Here is a 16,053-nt window from a genome sequence, read left to right as displayed (position 1 = left end):
TAAACATTTATATTGAATGTATTGTCGAGATTTTTACTTGAACACCGTTAAGCATTTTTTTTTTTGCGGAGTGACGTAATGATGGCGTACACGGAAGTAACAGATAAACAATAACAGGCTGCCGAGGAAACTGAAACTTGATTAATAATTAAATTAGCCGTGGACGGGTGCTTTTAACACAAGGTAGATGTAGACGTTAGAAAATAAACCGAATCAGTCACGTCAAGTCAAGTGGTATAAAATACGTTAGACAAGGTAAGCTGGCCGGTTAACGCAATGCAGCGTAGAGGCTGTTCGTTACAAGGCTAAACTAAGCTAAGCTAAAATAAGGTAGCTGATAACTTCACTAACGTTAACGGGTTTATTGGTCTGATACCATCGCTAACGTTAACGAGTTTATTGGTCTGATAACGTCGCTAACGTTAACGGGTTTATTGGTCTGATAACTTCACTAACGTTAACGGGTTTATTGGTCTGATAACTTCGCTAACGTTACCGGTTTATTGGTCTTATAACTTCACTAACGTTGACGGGTTTATTGGTCTGATAACTTCGCTAACGTTACCGGTTTATTGGTCTGATAACTTCACTAACGTTAACGGGTTTATTGGTCTAGCTGGCTTGTTTTTTGTTTTTCTGATTCAGGTGTCACGGATGTTAAGTGGCTAATTGGGTTTGTTTGTTTTTTCATAGATGCACTGCTCGACAAACGACAAGTGTGTTCAGCAACACCTGGAGAACACCATGTTTCCCACCAAGATCTCAGAAGAAGAGACTTGTGAAGAGGAAATGGATACGTCAGAACCGAACTGGCACTGGTTCTACCTCGCAGAGTGTGGGGTGTGGCATATGTTTGAAGTACGTATCGCCCCTGATTATGCTTAGTCTGCAACGTGTTTGAGAATCGGACTAAACATTCCACAGGCTTGGCACGCTCAGCCTGCTTAGCAGCTGCACGTTTGTGTTCTCTGCAGACTGATCCCAGTGCAGGATGTTCAGTGACCAGCGATCAGATTGAACAGAACTACACCAGAAATCAACATGGTTCCATGGACTTCTATACACCCAAATATACATACAGATTAGATTTTTCAGGTGGGATACAAAACTGATCAGAAGAATGATTTAATATGAGATTTCCGGGGTGGTTGATCTTGTGTGTGTTCTGTACCTTTGCTTTCTAGTTATGAAACAGATCAATGTTACAACTGGGAAACAGAGACCTATAAAAAGGGCCCTGCATTCCGTCACTGGATTTAGGTAATCTGTGTGCACAAACATCATTCTTATAATTGTAGTTTCTGTGGGCTTTATCCAAAAGCTCAGCAGTTTATATACTCTGTTTTACTATCACCTTGCTAATATTACATTACAACTGACATTTCTGTCATTTGTGCTCAGATTCATCTGTGATAACCTGGCTCTTCCAGTACCGTGTCACTGGGAAAGAGTTAACACCGATGAGCCATATCAGGTACACACCTGTATGTGTATGTGGGTGAACAGATAAAGATGTTACAGTGATGTGAAAATGTTTGTCGTCGCATTAACAATTGTTTGTCTGTTAGCTCATCTCTCTTTGCAGAGACACGTTTGAGTACAAAGAAGTAGCCAGGCTGTTTGAGAGGACCATGGTCCAGCCTATCAAATCCATCCAGAGAATACAGAACCTGGACCTGTGGGAGTTTTTCTGCAGGTTTACACCTCATTTGCTTACTTCAGCAGTTTCCATTCTAATCATACCAACATTTCTGATGAGTTAAGCACAACATGCTGTGATCTTTATGTGCCCGTTTGTCGATGCTTATGGTAAAGGATTTTAAATAATTCCTAATTATATTATTGGGTTACAAAATTACTACCTCTATTGTGCTAAAAGTACACATGATGAAGGTTGATCTGTAACTGCTTTTAATTATGTTTTTCCCCTCCTTTTATTTGCATTTTGCTAAAGGAAAAAGGCACAATTGAGAAAGATTAAACGTGTTATAGACATTGAGGAGCGAATGCTGTTTCATGGGACAGGTCATAGTAACATCCAGGCCATATGCACGTACAACTTTGACTGGCGGCTAACAGGAAGCCACGGTGACGTCTATGGCAAAGGTCCAGGGGTTTTTGTGAGCTATATGAAATTAGCACATGCCACTGTCCTTTAAATAAGTTTTTCAGTTTTTAATAATTGTGATTCTTCTCTGTTAATATTCATTTATACTAAGCAAAAGGAGGTTTTAGCAATAAACTTGACCAAATAGATTTTTTTTTTTTTGGACTAGGATTATACTTCAAATGGTTTACCACAGTTCAAGCAACTTTTGAACAACTCCTTGGATACATATGATATTGAACATCCTCTCTTTGTCTACAGGAAGCTATTTTGCTCGTGATGCCAAGTACTCTAGCAAGTTTTGCCACTCGACAAGCAAGCATAACTTCACCCTGCAGAGGCATGGTCTGGCCCCTCCCATCTTCCAATCTGAGCCTCCATACAAGTGCATGTTCCTGGCACGGGTGGTCGTGGGCGAGTACACTGTGGGCCACCCACATTTCTGCCGCCCACCCTCCAAAGACCTGAGCATATCCAACTTCTTCGACAGCTGCGTGGATGACTTGATGAACCCCAAGATCTTTGTCATATTTGACAGCAACCAGATCTACCCGGAGTACCTTATCGAATTTTACTGACATCAGAGGATGAAGGAAGCAATCCATCATCTGGACTTTCTAGTTTTAACCAATGAGTAGGAACAGTTGGTCAAATTAAAAAAAAAAAGAAGAATGTGTGGGAGTACGCCTGGAGACGTTACATGAAGCGTCATGACTGTTCTGTGAAACGGTGCCAAATTTAAGGTGTGTAAGAAAGAGCGTTGTCAGACAACAGGTTAGAAACGGGGCCTTCAAATGCAGACTGCCTCCTAGGTCTTAGTATGTTCTGTATATGTGCACAAATCTCCAGTCCATGCATTCAGTGTGTACAAACCACCTGCACAATTTGTTTGTTAATTTTTTTTGTGTGAGGGTTAATTTATACATTTCATTAATCTACCTCACCGTAATTCTACCTCATTGTCATGCACACCACAAGCCATTGGATAGGCTTCCTTGTCATTTAATGTGCATCTTTCGGTAGGAATACCACCATCCTTTACGGTGGTCAGCAACAGCAATGCCTTTAGGAATAACTACTCACCAAAACACTTTCCTCTGGGAGGTGTTGGCATCTAATATGTGGGTTTCCCTGGGACTGGTTGTAAAACAAAAATCACTGCTTTGACCAAAACAGAAAACTAAGGATGAAACCATTATACATGATTTCAAATTGAAGCCACAATACACAAATCAGCATGCATTCAGACATCCGTGATACTGTACATGTACATTTAATGGTCTGTATATATGTGTATATTAGAAAGATATTGTCTTATGTGTGTGTGCATGCATATGTGTGCTTGTCGCATATGAGTTGGGTACATTAATTTTTAGACTGTGTAATGTACTCAATATTAATGTGTACATTTTCATAAAGTGCTTTATATAAATAATAGTTTCACATAAAGAATAGTTTATTTAGCAGACATCTATAAGGTCCATGAACAGTGTGGTGGTTCTTTGGGCCAGAGCACGTGAGGTAGGCACCTCCTCATACTCTCATACTCTGAATTATCAGTGCCTTTCCAATGAAAAAAAAAACATCAGCCTTTACCTCCTTTTTGAATAATCAGATATTTTAGATTTTTTGTTTTTGCACAGCCTTTTACATTAAAATGCTGAAATATGCTTTATTTAGACTTCCCTTGGCAACTAGTTTGAAAGTTTTTTCGCGTGAGAATACAACAAAACATATACTGCCTAATAAATGGAAGAAACGGTTTAGAGACCGTGTTATTTTAAATAGAGGGCAGAAACCTCTAGCCTGTAACTAAAAAAAAAAATCTCATGTTTTTTTGCAAGGGGAAGTTTAATACGAGCTTGCCATATGGGACTAGAACATGTACACGGATTGTTTTGACAAGCAATCCGCGCTTTAGCGATTAATGGTCAAGTCATCCGCGCTTGAAATGTTGATTCGCCTATACGCGCGATATTACGGTATTTTGCTTGCCATGTACTAACTCCCTAATAAATATTTTTGAAGAGCTTTAGACACACGTTTATAAAAACAAAAAGTTTACTTGATTAAAATATATAATTCAGAAAGTTTAAATCATAAGCTTAACAGCACTTAATAACGGGTAAATGTGGTTACTTTATAAAAATATGTGTAGAAGAAGCACTGCTGCTGTACAAATTGCTGGCAGGTATACTTTAACTGGATATTGCATCAAAACAATTCGTAATATATTTAAATAGCTTAATAAGCACTGTTCAAAATGCTTTTCCTATGTAATGTTTCTCAGAAGTGTATCATAGAGTTTGACTGCCAGCTCAAACAGGGGCTATTACTACTGCAGTATTGCAGATGTGCAGGGGAACTCCAGGGCTGATACATCCCATTCCACTGTCAACTGAGTGGCCCTTGGCTATCACTAGAGTTGAAAGGATTCTACTGCACCAGTTTTTATACATACACACATTTTTATCCATATTGAAATCCTTGTATCTTTAATGGGGTTTGAATGTTTATTTATGAAATTATGGTTACCTGTTTCTCAGAATATCATCATAATGCCAAAACAATTCCACTACCACCCAAGAGTGGTAACCGTTGCCTATCACATCTGCAAGTGGGCAGATGCTACTATACCATTTTTCCAAAAATCCATATAAAATTCCTAATATTGTTATTGGGGCTTAGAGACAGTATGATTATCTATTATTCAGAAATTTCCCTTAATGCCAAAACCTGTCACATAAGGGTGTGAGCCCTTGGCTATCACCAGTGTAAGTTGGGACAGATTCTACTGTACCATTATTTTCACAAATCTAATTTAAAGTCATACTGCCTTTATACAAAGTAATAGTCTCCTTTCAAATAGGCACATTTTGAACATCCCTTTCTCAAAGGTTTAGTATAACGCTAAAGGAGCCCTAAGGACCCTCTGATTCCTGTTCAGCAGGGTTGTCATGTCCCCGTGAAGCAGTGTTTGTTGTTAGAAATGGTACAGCGCAGCCTCCACTGCTGATAGTCACAGTCTACTACTCTTATATGGTAGATGAATTGTTTTGGCATTATGGGAAATATCTGAGAAGTAGCTAACCAAAATCAGCCAAAACAATATGAGTATATTAATTCACCTTAAGATATTGTGAGTTTAATATGGATTTATGAACAAATAGTGCAGTAGAATCTGCCCAGAGTTGTTTTGGTAATAGCCAAAGGCTTCCACTCTTGGCTGGGAGTGGAATTGTTTTGGCATTATAGGAAAATTCCTAGAAATAGCTAATAGCCTATTTTCACTGTATGAAATGGGCATTTAAACTCTATTCAAGGTACAATGATTCAACAAGGATTCATAAAAAAAACTGGTATACTAGAATCTTGTCAAACTTGATTTGAAGATAGCCAAGGGTTACAATTGCAATGTAATTATATTTGACATTATGGGAAAATTCTGAGAAATACATAAACATGTAAGATGCATGAACAAATGGTACAGTAGAAACCTGTCCAAACCTGTAATGATGATAGCTAAGAGCTAGTCAAGTTTATTTGTCATTTGCATAAGCATACAGGACATTCATGCACTGAAATGTTTGTGGTGAGCCAGGGCTAACACTCATATGGTAATGGAATTGTTTTGGAATTTTGGGAAGCTTTTGAGAAATATATATCCACAATGAGCTTATATTTATTGAGTATATTAATTTGCATAAGGATTTATGGGGGGGAAAAATGGTACTGTAGAATCTGTCCAAACTTGCACTGGTGATAGCCAAGGGCCCTTATATGACAGAGGAATGGTTCTGGTATTATGGACATATTACGAGCGATAGGTAACCATACTTTCTCTGGATAAAATAGGCATTTAAACCCCATTCAAGATACAAGGACTTCAATATGAAAAACTGGTACAGTAGAATCTTTTCAAATTTGATCTGCTGATAGCAATACTGCAGTAGTAATAGCCCCTGTTTGAGCTGGCAGTCAAACTCTGTGATAATCTTCTGAGAAATATTAAATAGGAAAAGCATTTTTGAACGGTGCTTATTAAACTATTTAAATATATTACTAATTGTTTTGATGCAATATCCATTTAAAATATACCTGCCAGCAATGTTTGCTTTCATGCAGCAGCACATCTTCATACAATATAGCCTTTTTTTTTTCTTTTTTCTTTTTTTTTTTAAAGTAACCGCATTTACGCGTTGTTAAGTTTGTTTTAGTGTTGTCATCTTATGGTTTAAACTTTATGAGTAATTTGCTTACTTTAATCAAGTAAACTTTATTTTGTCCTTATAAATTTAGCAAAAGTGTCTAAACTAAAGCTCGTCAAAAATGTGGAAAACTCCTTTTCTCTTTGCTTATTAAGCGTTAGTTTGAGGGGAAGCAGTAATATCGTGCATATAGGTAGATTAAAATTACAGCACGGATGACTAGACTGTCAATCGCTAAAGCGCGGCTAGGTTGACCGCGGAGAACAACCGGCAAGTCATAGGTGCCGCAGCACACCCATGACGCAGGTGTTTCCTTTGTACAGTGTGCGTGCGCTTATTTCCCTTCTCTCCACCTATGCAGATCTGAAACAGGTTTAGTGTTAAATTTTATTTCCTAGCCAACATGCTGTCTTATGATGAGGAGCCCATGGACACTTCAGACACTCCCTGGTACTGGTTCTATAAAGCGGAGTGTGGCATGTGGCACAGAATTGAGGTACAGTGTTATTTATACTTGATTTAATCGATGATTGTGTCCTGTCAACTTGCTATATTCACAAGGCAAGTTGTCTTCGCAGGATGATCCAGGGAAATACTTGGACAGCTCATACCTGGACAGGTATTACTTAAAAAACCCTCAGGGAGTTTTAGAGATTAACACAGCAGCGGGGGACATCACGATTGATTTTTCAGGTAATGTGATTCCAGATGCCGTAAGAAGCCTATTTCTTAGTAAAACCAACTATAATACCATGTTAATTAGAAACACATTCGGGAATACATTTTAAGGTTTAATTAAGGCTTGGTACAGTATATGTGAACGTGTTAAACCAGTCGTAGTTCTTTTTGTAAGTATAAATTTGGATTTTTAAACTCAGGGCAAACGCAGACCAACTTAAGGACAGGGCAGAAGCAACGGATAACACGCTCCTTTTCAAGCTGTTTGGACCACAGTTTCCGGTAGCTGTATAAAGATTCATACAAAGATTTGCTTGTTTACGTCAGTTTTCGTCACTGCAGCGATACTTGCAGTGAAATGAAAGTGAAACTAATACTTGTTTTTGGGAAACAGATGTACATGTGCACACGAGGCTCCATCTCTGCCTTCTAACTGGGTGACCATGGACCCCAAGAAACCTTTTCTGGTACAATTTATGATGGAAAACCAACCCTAAATTTAACATTTCAGTTCCTATTTGATCTACTTTACTACATTGTACTCTGATTAAAGCACGTTGGACTGCCCTCTTGTTACATATTTCACAGGGCTTTGATTTAAAACAAAATCATACATCAATACTCTTTCAGTACCCAGTACAACCTGAGAGACTGTACTACACATGGCCTAAATGTTCAGTCATTTTGATTGCAAAAAATTTAAACTTTACTGTAGTAGTAGTGTCAAAGTGTCATAAAATTCAGTCAAATTTTATGACAATTCTGTTCTTCCTGAGGCTGTTTCTCTGGACTTGCACAGCAGCGAGTTCAAGGAAGTGGAGAGATATACCAAACACCATGGCTTACTGCAGAAACACATTAAAAAAATACACAGAATACAGAATGTGGATCTCTGGGAGTTTTACTGCAGGTAAGAAATTTTCTTTTATCACTGATGAAAATCAAAAACATCCTCCCATCTTTGATCCTCGGATGTCAAAAGCAGATAAGCTTGATAAGTAACCTGCACATACATGTCAACATGTGGACTACCACTATCGGGTTCCGCAGGAAAAAAGCCCAGCTGATGAGGATCAAAGGTCAATCACACATTGAAGAACAAAGGCTCTTCCATGGCACAAGTAGAGACAATGTGCATAGTATTTGCAAATACAATTTTGAATGCAGACTGTCTGATAAGAGGAGGCACGGTTGTGTTTATGGCAAAGGTGGGTAGAGTTTAATGTGTTCTTTGCATTTTCAACATTACAAAATGTTTCATGTTACTTTTTTCTTCTAGGTACATACTTTGCAAAACATGCATCCTATGCTGACAATTATAGTGTACCTGACCAGCAAGGGTTTAATAAAACACAAGTAATGGTCCTCGCACGTGTGATTGTTGGGGAATATAAAAAAGGAGAGGATGACTTCTGTAAACCTGATGATGACCTAAAGGAAAACCTACATGACAGCTGTGTGGACAATCCATCACATCCTACAATTTATGTTATTTTTGACTCCAACCAGATATATCCAGAGTATGTGCTTGAGTACTGAGCAGTAGCACAGTTCTGTTATAGGCAGCAAAACACATCACTGCACCTTTGGGGCAAACACTGAAATTATGAGATACAAGAAGGTTGAGGCGATTATGAAGTTACGTTTCTCTGCTGGTATTATTTGTTTTTAGAATTTGGGAACAAAATATACAAGGGATATATCATATATTTATTCATATATCATTCACTGCATGGTGCTCTGTAAACATTGTATCAGCCATTAATAGAAAGAAGACAAAAAAAAACTTGGAGATATTCTACTTGATTTAGACATCCTAGAGTGGTTCATCCCTCTGACAATTTAAATATTAAAATAAAACCTCTCATCGTCCAGCAACTGCAAGATTCCCAAACAGCAAACTGCTTGATTCAATCAAAGTAGTCCTCGATGTCGATGTTGGGGTTGAGAAGTTCCTGGCCATACGGAGACAAGTCCATCTGGTTGAGGATGAGGTTTTCGAAGGTCTCCTCCAGGTCGGTTTCTCCAATGAGGATTGCCCCCATCATGCGGCCCCCCCTCAAGACAACCTTCACATACTCAAGGCCTTTGGTGCAGCGTACCAGCAGCTCATGGTCCTGGCCCAAGCCCTGTGCATTGAACTTCCCAAGCAGCACCACCTACAGGACAAATATGGGACATACACAACTCGCAATGCAAAAAAATATCATCACAGCAGCTGACCCCAAGCGCAAACAGGAAGAGGAAAAAGGGGAAAAATTAATAGAAGAAAAGGAGAGATGGAGAAAGAAAGAATCAAGTGGCATGGGAGTGCACTAGTCACCTTATAGTTGAAGAACTTGGTGATGTGGGAGAAGAGCTCGAAACAGAAGTCCAGCTCGATGGCCTCGCCCAGGATGTCGGCCGCCATACTGCGAGCGGCGTACCAGCCCATCTGCCGCGCCTGCGTCCACAAGCGCATCTACCACAAAGGGGACGCAGAACACCAGAGAACAAAAGCCATGGCAGCACCACTCACTACATAATCACAAGAGCATATTGCTGATATGCCAGTATTTTAGCCATCTGAGATTTGGTCCTGACTGATAATCCATCTGCATTTCACCACACCATTACTAAAATAGCAGATTAATCAACACCATTTATTAGAAACAGCCAAGAAACAAAACAGACTGGAAAGCAGGTAGGTGATGAACTGAATGAATGAATGGCTAAGTGATTGTACCTGCTGCCAGAAGGCGCTTGGCTCCCAGCCTGCAGTGCACACATCCCCAGCTGCATACACATCTGGTTCAGATGTCTGCATGTGCTCATCGACCTTCAGACCATGGTCCTCAGCCAAGTCAAACTACAGTAGGTTCCAAGAGTCTGAGTCCATTACCCAGAACTATTTTTATTTCATAATTTAACAAGAGCTAATATCAAACTTTATCCAGTCATTTTTCAGGAATACATTATTTCTATCTTATACACTTATACCCCCTGTTCTGCCTCCTCTGAGGGACTGAGAAAAGACTAATAGATGAGATGACATTTTGGCTATAGTTGTTAGTGACCGTGAAGTCTGATGTCAGGGATTTAGAGAAGACCGATATCCTCTCAGGGATTGAGAGAAGATTGCCATATCGCAACGCATTTTATACATCAAGCAGGCTTGCACTTGTGCTATGCTTTAACTGTGCGCTTTGGTTTTCAGTGCTACTGCACTACTACTTCATTGATGGGCTGTAATGTGGTCTTAAATGGCCTGTAAATTAACTTAGTCATAAATTAATGTTTTAAATTGGTCTTCATTTTAAACTATTCATTTTGTTACTGTCTCTTAAGTTATAATTGTATTCTTTAAATCATTTTTTTCCTTTTAATATTAATTCTTTTAATACTTCCCTGAAGTGACTGATCTCAGGATGTAATAAGATTTATTACTCCTCTATTTATCCTGTTCTCTGTAAAGCACTTTGTAAAAAGAAAGTGCAATACAAATAAAGCTTATTATTATTATTATTATTATTTCAGTGAGTGTTGGAATTATATGGTCTATTTTGTCTGTTATTTTGGTCTGTTTTCGTCTATTTTGGTCTGATGCCATGTATTTCATTCAAATGATAATATCTATGTTTATAGGCAACTAACATAATCTTAGTCATGTTTCAATGCCAGGGTAGAAGAGTCCTCATTAGCATTGGTATACGAAAGCCCCATTAATGTGCTCGGTCATGACCTTTCATATTTCCCTCAATGCTGACTGGTGTAAGACAGAGCAATACATTTAAATCACTGTGGAAATGTGCTTTTAATGCTACTATATACTGCACAGCTGTGTTATTGAACAAAATGGAGGCAGACCTGGAATTCTATTAAGAAAGCATGAGCCCTTACATTGTTGCCATGAAGAAATGGCTCTGTGTTTGGGACCACGCCTGTAGCACTGACGATGAAGTCACAGCCATACGTCTTCCCATTGGATAACTGAGCATAAATTGGCCACACCCCTGTAGAAAAGGGGAATACAGCTATTTTTAGTAAAAGAAGAACTGAGTGTATAGGTTCTAGCAGTGCGATTAAGTGTGGTGCTCTTTCACCACATGCTTACCGGGTCATTAATATAAATATGAAAACACTTTCTCAACACTACACGAAAGCTTTTTGCTCACCCAAGTTGGTTTTCTGCGTGTAGAGTGGGGACTGCATGAACTCTTGCTGAGAATAGACTTTTTCAATTTCACACTCATATTCTACATGGACTCTGTGGGACACCTGGGAAGGTAGGGAGGACATGAGACACATGAGAAGGGTCCAAGGACTACTTCTACAGTCCACTCTTTCACTGGCCCCCAACAAAAGACGGTGTGGTTTATGGTGATTCACACACAGACCTGCTCTGCTCCTCTTAGACTGATGCTCTCATGCCAGTCCGGGCCTAAGGCACTACCAGGCCCTTCAGAACCTGCTATTAAACACAGCACATTATGATAATACAAGCACACATTATACTAAACTAGCGAAACACATGCACCAATGTGCAAAAGGTGTTACAAACAATCAAGCCCCAAGGAGCAACACATTTTACAGTTTACTCCAAATGTAAAAGGCTGATTCAAACAAGCCTTTTGATAGTTTGGATATGGGTGCTCAAACCCAGGGAAAGACTCATCTGAATAAAATACAAATAAGATACGAACAGAATAAAACAGAACAGAACTTTATAGTATAGCCAAGGCAGAAAAATCATGTTTGGCTACACAATAAAGCTCTTATCTGTTTTATTGTTCTATTATTATATTCAGAGACAGCTTCTCAGCCATTTATAAAAGGAAAAAGGGCCTTTCAGGAAAATAGACCAATTCCTGATATACCTGTATTAGGGGCTGTGTCTTTGTCAGTGGTGTAGCGTGTTCTCTTGCAGGGCAATGCTTTCTTTGGCTTCTCTGCCTCCAGCGAGGGGATAATGAACTGAGCAGCTCCTGCATCAATGAACGCGTTTCCTATGGCCTTGTCCTTTACAGCCCAGATCACCTCACAGCCCTCCACTTCATACCTACACACAAACACATGGAAGAGAACAGCATTAAGTGTAGTAACAATTCTGGCCACAAGATGTCATCTGATCAGATATCCGCAGTGGCACATTTTTGTATTCTCCCAACACTAACATGCTCATTCTAACCTCACAGAGGGCTTAATTAGTTATTTATCTGATGGGTTCAGGAACAGTGAGATGGGAGAAGGGTAAAGAGTGCAGGGATTTAGGGGATTTAGTGTATACTAGGGAAAGGTTTAAGCATCCACGAAGTCTAATTGACATTTTAAAATGTGGTACTTTAGGACTCATCAGTCCCTATACTGCAAAAACAAACACCCTCTGTACAGCTGGAGATATTTCTCACACTGTCCACTCTAAAGCCATGAGAGAGAAACGGTGCAATGCAAGAGAAAACATCAATACAACTGCCAGATCAAAAGCTGTGATGAATGACAGTTGCTGCTCACACCAATTCCAAGGCAATTCCTCCATTTCCAACAACTACTATGCGTTTTGCACTTGATAAGCGTTTCTGAAATTCCTGTAAAACAAAGAGGGTTAAACATGTGATAGACAAACATTTGAAGAATGAGATAGAGAAAATAGAGTTCTTATAAAGCTTTGGTGATTATTCAGATCACAGAATGCCATTATTTAGGCTTAGGTTCAACAGCAGCACAGTACCTGGGCACTGTCTGTGTCTCGTATGCCCAACACATGAGGGTTATCCTGGATAATAAGTTTAGGCCTGGCCCCAGTACAGACACACAGCTTCTCATAATGGAATACCTGTCCATTCTCAGTCAGGAGTGTCTGGACAGAAGGACAGTGTCTTGAGCACAACTGTCTTATAACATTACCATTCTGGAATACTCTAAAATATACTTTGTCTCACGTGTTGCTTGGCGTGGAGGACTGTGACAGCAGACTGAATAACTTTCAGGTTCGGATACTTCTCCTCTAAAACACTGGATGGTTGCTCTTCAACTTCAAAGTCCTCCAAGGTTTTAGACACCTTCAAAGACGATGTTGCATGTGCATTAGCTACCTTTTAAAATGAAGGCGACAGTTACGCGCTAAAAAGAACTAAAAAAAAAAAAAACGCCTTTATTGACAGCAAAAAAAACCAACCTGTCTGAAATTCGACACGGTCTTCACCATCGGAGCAGCTGTGAGAAGGACAATGTCCAGAGATGGAAACTGGGACGCCAGCTGGTGGGAGCCGAGGACAGAATGACACCACCGTCAGTCGAGCAGAGAGGAACCTTAAGCAACAGTGACCTACGAAATCAGGCGGAGAGCTCATACCTGTTGTGCGCAGGTAACTCCAGCGATTCCTCCACCTGCTACCACAAATCTGAACTGCACCTCTGACTGTGAGGCGGTCGCCATGCTGCTGAACGAACACGAACACAAACACACACACACACACACACACACACACACACACACACACACACACACACGAACGAACGAACGAACGAACACAGAGAGAGAGAGAGAGAGAGAGAGAGAGAGAGAGAGAGCGATCCGCGTCCTGTTTTGTTTCGTAGTGTTGCCAGTTCAACTGCAATTAGCCAGCTAGTCCAGTTCACAGTTGTTAACATTAGCTGTACTAAACTCAGTTGTTTACAAATATATTTTTTAAAAGAAGTATAGGTTATACCGTCAAGCTACTGCACTTCCAGCGAAATAAAACAGACATTAGCTAGCTAGCTACAGCCTTCAATTCCAAAGTCCTCCATGTTGCTTTGCATTAGCAAGCTACGGCAACCCATAAGGGTAATATCGCAAACGTTTTGACATTGCAAACCTTGAAGCAAAATGTGAGTTATCTATATGTAGCGTATATGTAGTATATACATTAACATCAATATCGACAGATCTTTCACGTTTAAAATATTTTAAATGAAGAAAAAATGTAGAAATGTTATGAGTGAATAAATAATAAATTTATGTTGACCATGTATGAAATCAATTTTTGTCCCAAACGCAAAACTGATTTATATTTACATTTGGCAGATGCTCTTGTCCAGAGAGATTCAAGGTACGTGCTTTGCTGCCTCCATGTACGTTATCCTAGCGCTACTAGAGCCGTTTCAGAGACAGCGAGTCAGTGCAGGAAAATACACATGAAGAACTGGATCACTGCATGTTGCATTAAATTAATTGTTGCCTCGAAATCTTGATATGCCTAGTATGTATGGATAGGCAGCTGGATTGGATCAACCAATACGATATATCCCATTCCCCTCTCATCACAATATTTAAAGTCTTCGAGTTAATTAATGTGTGTTAATTAACTGTTAATTAACTGTGATGTAATGCGTGTCTTTTCTCTGCATCCAGCTTGAGAGGAAAAATGCAACTGATGGCATTGTGTGCCAAGCATGTTAATTTCCCTGAAAAGCATCTGCCACCTTTGACCTGGCCAGTGCCGAGTGTGTAGATCTCACATCATTGTAATAATCCTCATCCACTAAATTATCTGTGACCACATATGATCCTATTATTCACTAATCTATTAACAAGTGCTGCTGTTAGACACACTTGGATTAAAAGAGAAGTGATGTGACACTGGGGCTAAAGAACATTTTGCCTGTCATCATAATTTTGATGTTTATCACAGAAGGGTATATGGAGTGAGTCATATCGAGCCTGCTGCCTGTTATAAAACGCTGCATGTTCCCCTGATGATGAGCACATTTTTCTAAGAAGAAAAAGCACCTTTGTGTTGCCATTTGGACTTTGAATCCCTGAAGCTTTATCACACACTACAGTGCAAGAAAGATTCTCCATCAGTACTCTTTATCTTGTATTTCATTATATTCATTGGCCTTGCTTGATGTGTTTGACATCTTTAGGTTTGCAGTGCCGTGGACAGGGCAAGCGTGAAAATGAAGGACTGAAACTTTCATTGGTGGCCGGGACGCTCTGCCGCCAATGTGTCAGTGTCGGGCCAGGCAGGCTGATGGATTCGTCTGTACTGCATCTGGCCCCCGGGCACTCTCTGCTCTTGGTCTATTTCTGACACTCGCAGGCATTCATTTCCACTTTATGACTTTGGGCAAGAAGCAGACAGCTGTTTGCCATACGCGTCCAGAGAGCGCGCCAAGACAGTGGGTCCTAATGGGAAGGGAATGCTGATGTGATAGACTTGCCTTAAATGTCAGGGGGAAATGAGTGATGTGTGTGGGCAGGCAGGCACATGGTTAAATATGGAAGTGTGCATTAACTCACGATTCTCCAAGAGGCTTTTGGAGTTCATTTGCGAACCCTATGGACGGCCAAGCAGCCCGTGGCTATCAAAAGCTGTTTATTATCTCATAGCTATTTCCCAGACTCCAGCACCACACATCAGGGACAATCCTAATAAGACATAATGTATACACTAAAATTAGGTGTGCACTCAGCAAAGGCATTAATGATTGGGAATAGCAGTTAGGACCGATTTAAGCAACATTCCGGTTTTTAACAGCCGAAGAGGACACCACATTTCTGCACAGAACACATTTATTGCGATGGCATGATTCTTGCTGGTTGATTAATATTTAGTGTATGTTGGTAAATCAGAGTTATCAGGTGTCATTAAACAGAATGAAGTGCATTTATGACTAATGTTGTCAAGAGGACAATAATAGCATACAAAGATCGACATATATAACCACTTCCAACAGAAAATGTTGTTATGCATTAACTTTTCTGTGCATTCATCAAAACAGTGGCCTTCTGCAGTGACCACACAGAGGAAACCATGCTTTTAAGATAATTGGTGATCCCCTCTCCAGTGGGTAGGGTTATATGTTGCTTTTTATGTTAGCTTGATAAAAAATGTAAATGTTACATTTTATAGATTTTGGAGGTGTTTTTATGAAATAAGCTTTCTCTGTTAAATTGGACTGGATTTGTAGTTGAAAAATACATTAAAAATAATTTTTGGTGATGTACAGAATAGATGTTTTAGGAAAAACACCAGCTATTGGAATTGGTGCGATATATATATATATATATATATATATATATATATATATATAATG

General features: G+C 39.5%; 3 protein-coding genes and 1 long non-coding RNA gene across 7 annotated transcripts; 3 read left to right on the top strand and 1 right to left on the bottom strand.

The window, feature by feature from the left end:
* The first annotated feature begins 75 nt into the window (after positions 1-75).
* Positions 76-4,144, top strand: LOC113580179 (protein mono-ADP-ribosyltransferase PARP11-like). 2 transcript variants are annotated; one of them, XM_027014557.3, is made up of 8 exons: positions 76-255; positions 694-858; positions 975-1,095; positions 1,185-1,260; positions 1,402-1,474; positions 1,569-1,696; positions 1,955-2,088; positions 2,369-4,144. In XM_027014557.3, exons 2-8 carry the CDS (start codon positions 694-696, stop codon positions 2,683-2,685), a joined length of 1,014 nt encoding a protein of 337 aa, XP_026870358.1. In that variant the 5' UTR covers positions 76-255; the 3' UTR covers positions 2,686-4,144. The 2 variants fall into 2 exon arrangements, with proteins under 2 accessions (XP_026870358.1, XP_026870357.1); XM_027014556.3 differs by having other exon boundaries at positions 77-255; positions 1,955-2,106.
* Positions 4,145-6,593: 2,449 nt separating this feature from the next.
* parp11 (poly(ADP-ribose) polymerase family member 11) lies at positions 6,594-8,532 on the top strand. The gene is made up of 7 exons (XM_027014587.3): positions 6,594-6,811; positions 6,894-7,008; positions 7,194-7,275; positions 7,388-7,460; positions 7,770-7,903; positions 8,044-8,201; positions 8,273-8,532. The coding sequence occupies exons 1-7, from the start codon at positions 6,719-6,721 to the stop codon at positions 8,530-8,532; spliced, it is 915 nt and encodes a 304-aa protein (XP_026870388.2). The 5' UTR covers positions 6,594-6,718.
* Positions 8,533-8,682: 150 nt separating this feature from the next.
* Positions 8,683-13,817, bottom strand: pyroxd1 (pyridine nucleotide-disulphide oxidoreductase domain 1). 3 transcript variants are annotated; one of them, XM_027014585.3, is made up of 13 exons: positions 13,683-13,817; positions 13,325-13,409; positions 13,148-13,228; positions 12,912-13,031; positions 12,701-12,829; positions 12,484-12,557; positions 11,850-12,031; positions 11,370-11,443; positions 11,148-11,250; positions 10,873-10,985; positions 9,719-9,841; positions 9,317-9,454; positions 8,683-9,152 (listed from the first exon to the last, which is right to left on the bottom strand). In XM_027014585.3, the coding sequence occupies exons 2-13, from the start codon at positions 13,406-13,408 to the stop codon at positions 8,904-8,906; spliced, it is 1,470 nt and encodes a 489-aa protein (XP_026870386.1). In that variant the 5' UTR covers position 13,409; positions 13,683-13,817; the 3' UTR covers positions 8,683-8,903. The 3 variants fall into 3 exon arrangements, with proteins under 3 accessions (XP_026870386.1, XP_081579822.1, XP_026870387.1); XM_081723696.1 differs by having other exon boundaries at positions 13,325-13,412; positions 13,683-13,766; XM_027014586.3 differs by having other exon boundaries at positions 11,370-11,440; positions 13,325-13,785.
* On the top strand, positions 13,205-16,003 carry LOC145659943 (uncharacterized). Its single transcript, XR_014126127.1, has 3 exons — positions 13,205-13,337; positions 14,039-14,063; positions 14,881-16,003. It is a non-coding gene; the product is annotated as an uncharacterized LOC145659943 (long non-coding RNA).
* Positions 16,004-16,053: the final 50 nt, after the last annotated feature.

This window comes from Electrophorus electricus, chromosome 11 (assembly GCF_041902795.1).
Source record: "Electrophorus electricus isolate QZ-2024a chromosome 11, ASM4190279v1, whole genome shotgun sequence".
Lineage (NCBI taxonomy): Eukaryota > Metazoa > Chordata > Actinopteri > Gymnotiformes > Gymnotidae > Electrophorus > Electrophorus electricus.
Note: the sequence above shows the minus strand (reverse complement) of the source record. Positions and strands in the feature narration are given on the sequence as shown.

Excerpts from the sequence above, each read along its gene's own strand:
- LOC113580179 (XM_027014556.3), top strand. The coding sequence starts at position 694 with ATGCACTGCTCGACAAACGACAAGTGTGTTCAGCAACACCTGGAGAAC. Across the intron at positions 1,096-1,184 it reads ATACAGATTAGATTTTTCAG|TTATGAAACAGATCAATGTT; the intron begins GTGGGATACAAA and ends TTTGCTTTCTAG. Across the intron at positions 1,697-1,954 it reads CTGTGGGAGTTTTTCTGCAG|GAAAAAGGCACAATTGAGAA; the intron begins GTTTACACCTCA and ends ATTTTGCTAAAG.
- pyroxd1 (XM_027014585.3), bottom strand. The coding sequence starts at position 13,408 with ATGGCGACCGCCTCACAGTCAGAGGTGCAGTTCAGATTTGTGGTAGCA. Across the intron at positions 13,032-13,147 it reads CCGTGTCGAATTTCAGACAG|GTGTCTAAAACCTTGGAGGA; the intron begins GTTGGTTTTTTT and ends TCGTCTTTGAAG. Across the intron at positions 10,986-11,147 it reads CACGCAGAAAACCAACTTGG|GGGTGTGGCCAATTTATGCT; the intron begins GTGAGCAAAAAG and ends CCTTTTCTACAG.
- parp11 (XM_027014587.3), top strand. The coding sequence starts at position 6,719 with ATGCTGTCTTATGATGAGGAGCCCATGGACACTTCAGACACTCCCTGG. Across the intron at positions 6,812-6,893 it reads GCATGTGGCACAGAATTGAG|GATGATCCAGGGAAATACTT; the intron begins GTACAGTGTTAT and ends TTGTCTTCGCAG. Across the intron at positions 8,202-8,272 it reads CGGTTGTGTTTATGGCAAAG|GTACATACTTTGCAAAACAT; the intron begins GTGGGTAGAGTT and ends TTTTTCTTCTAG.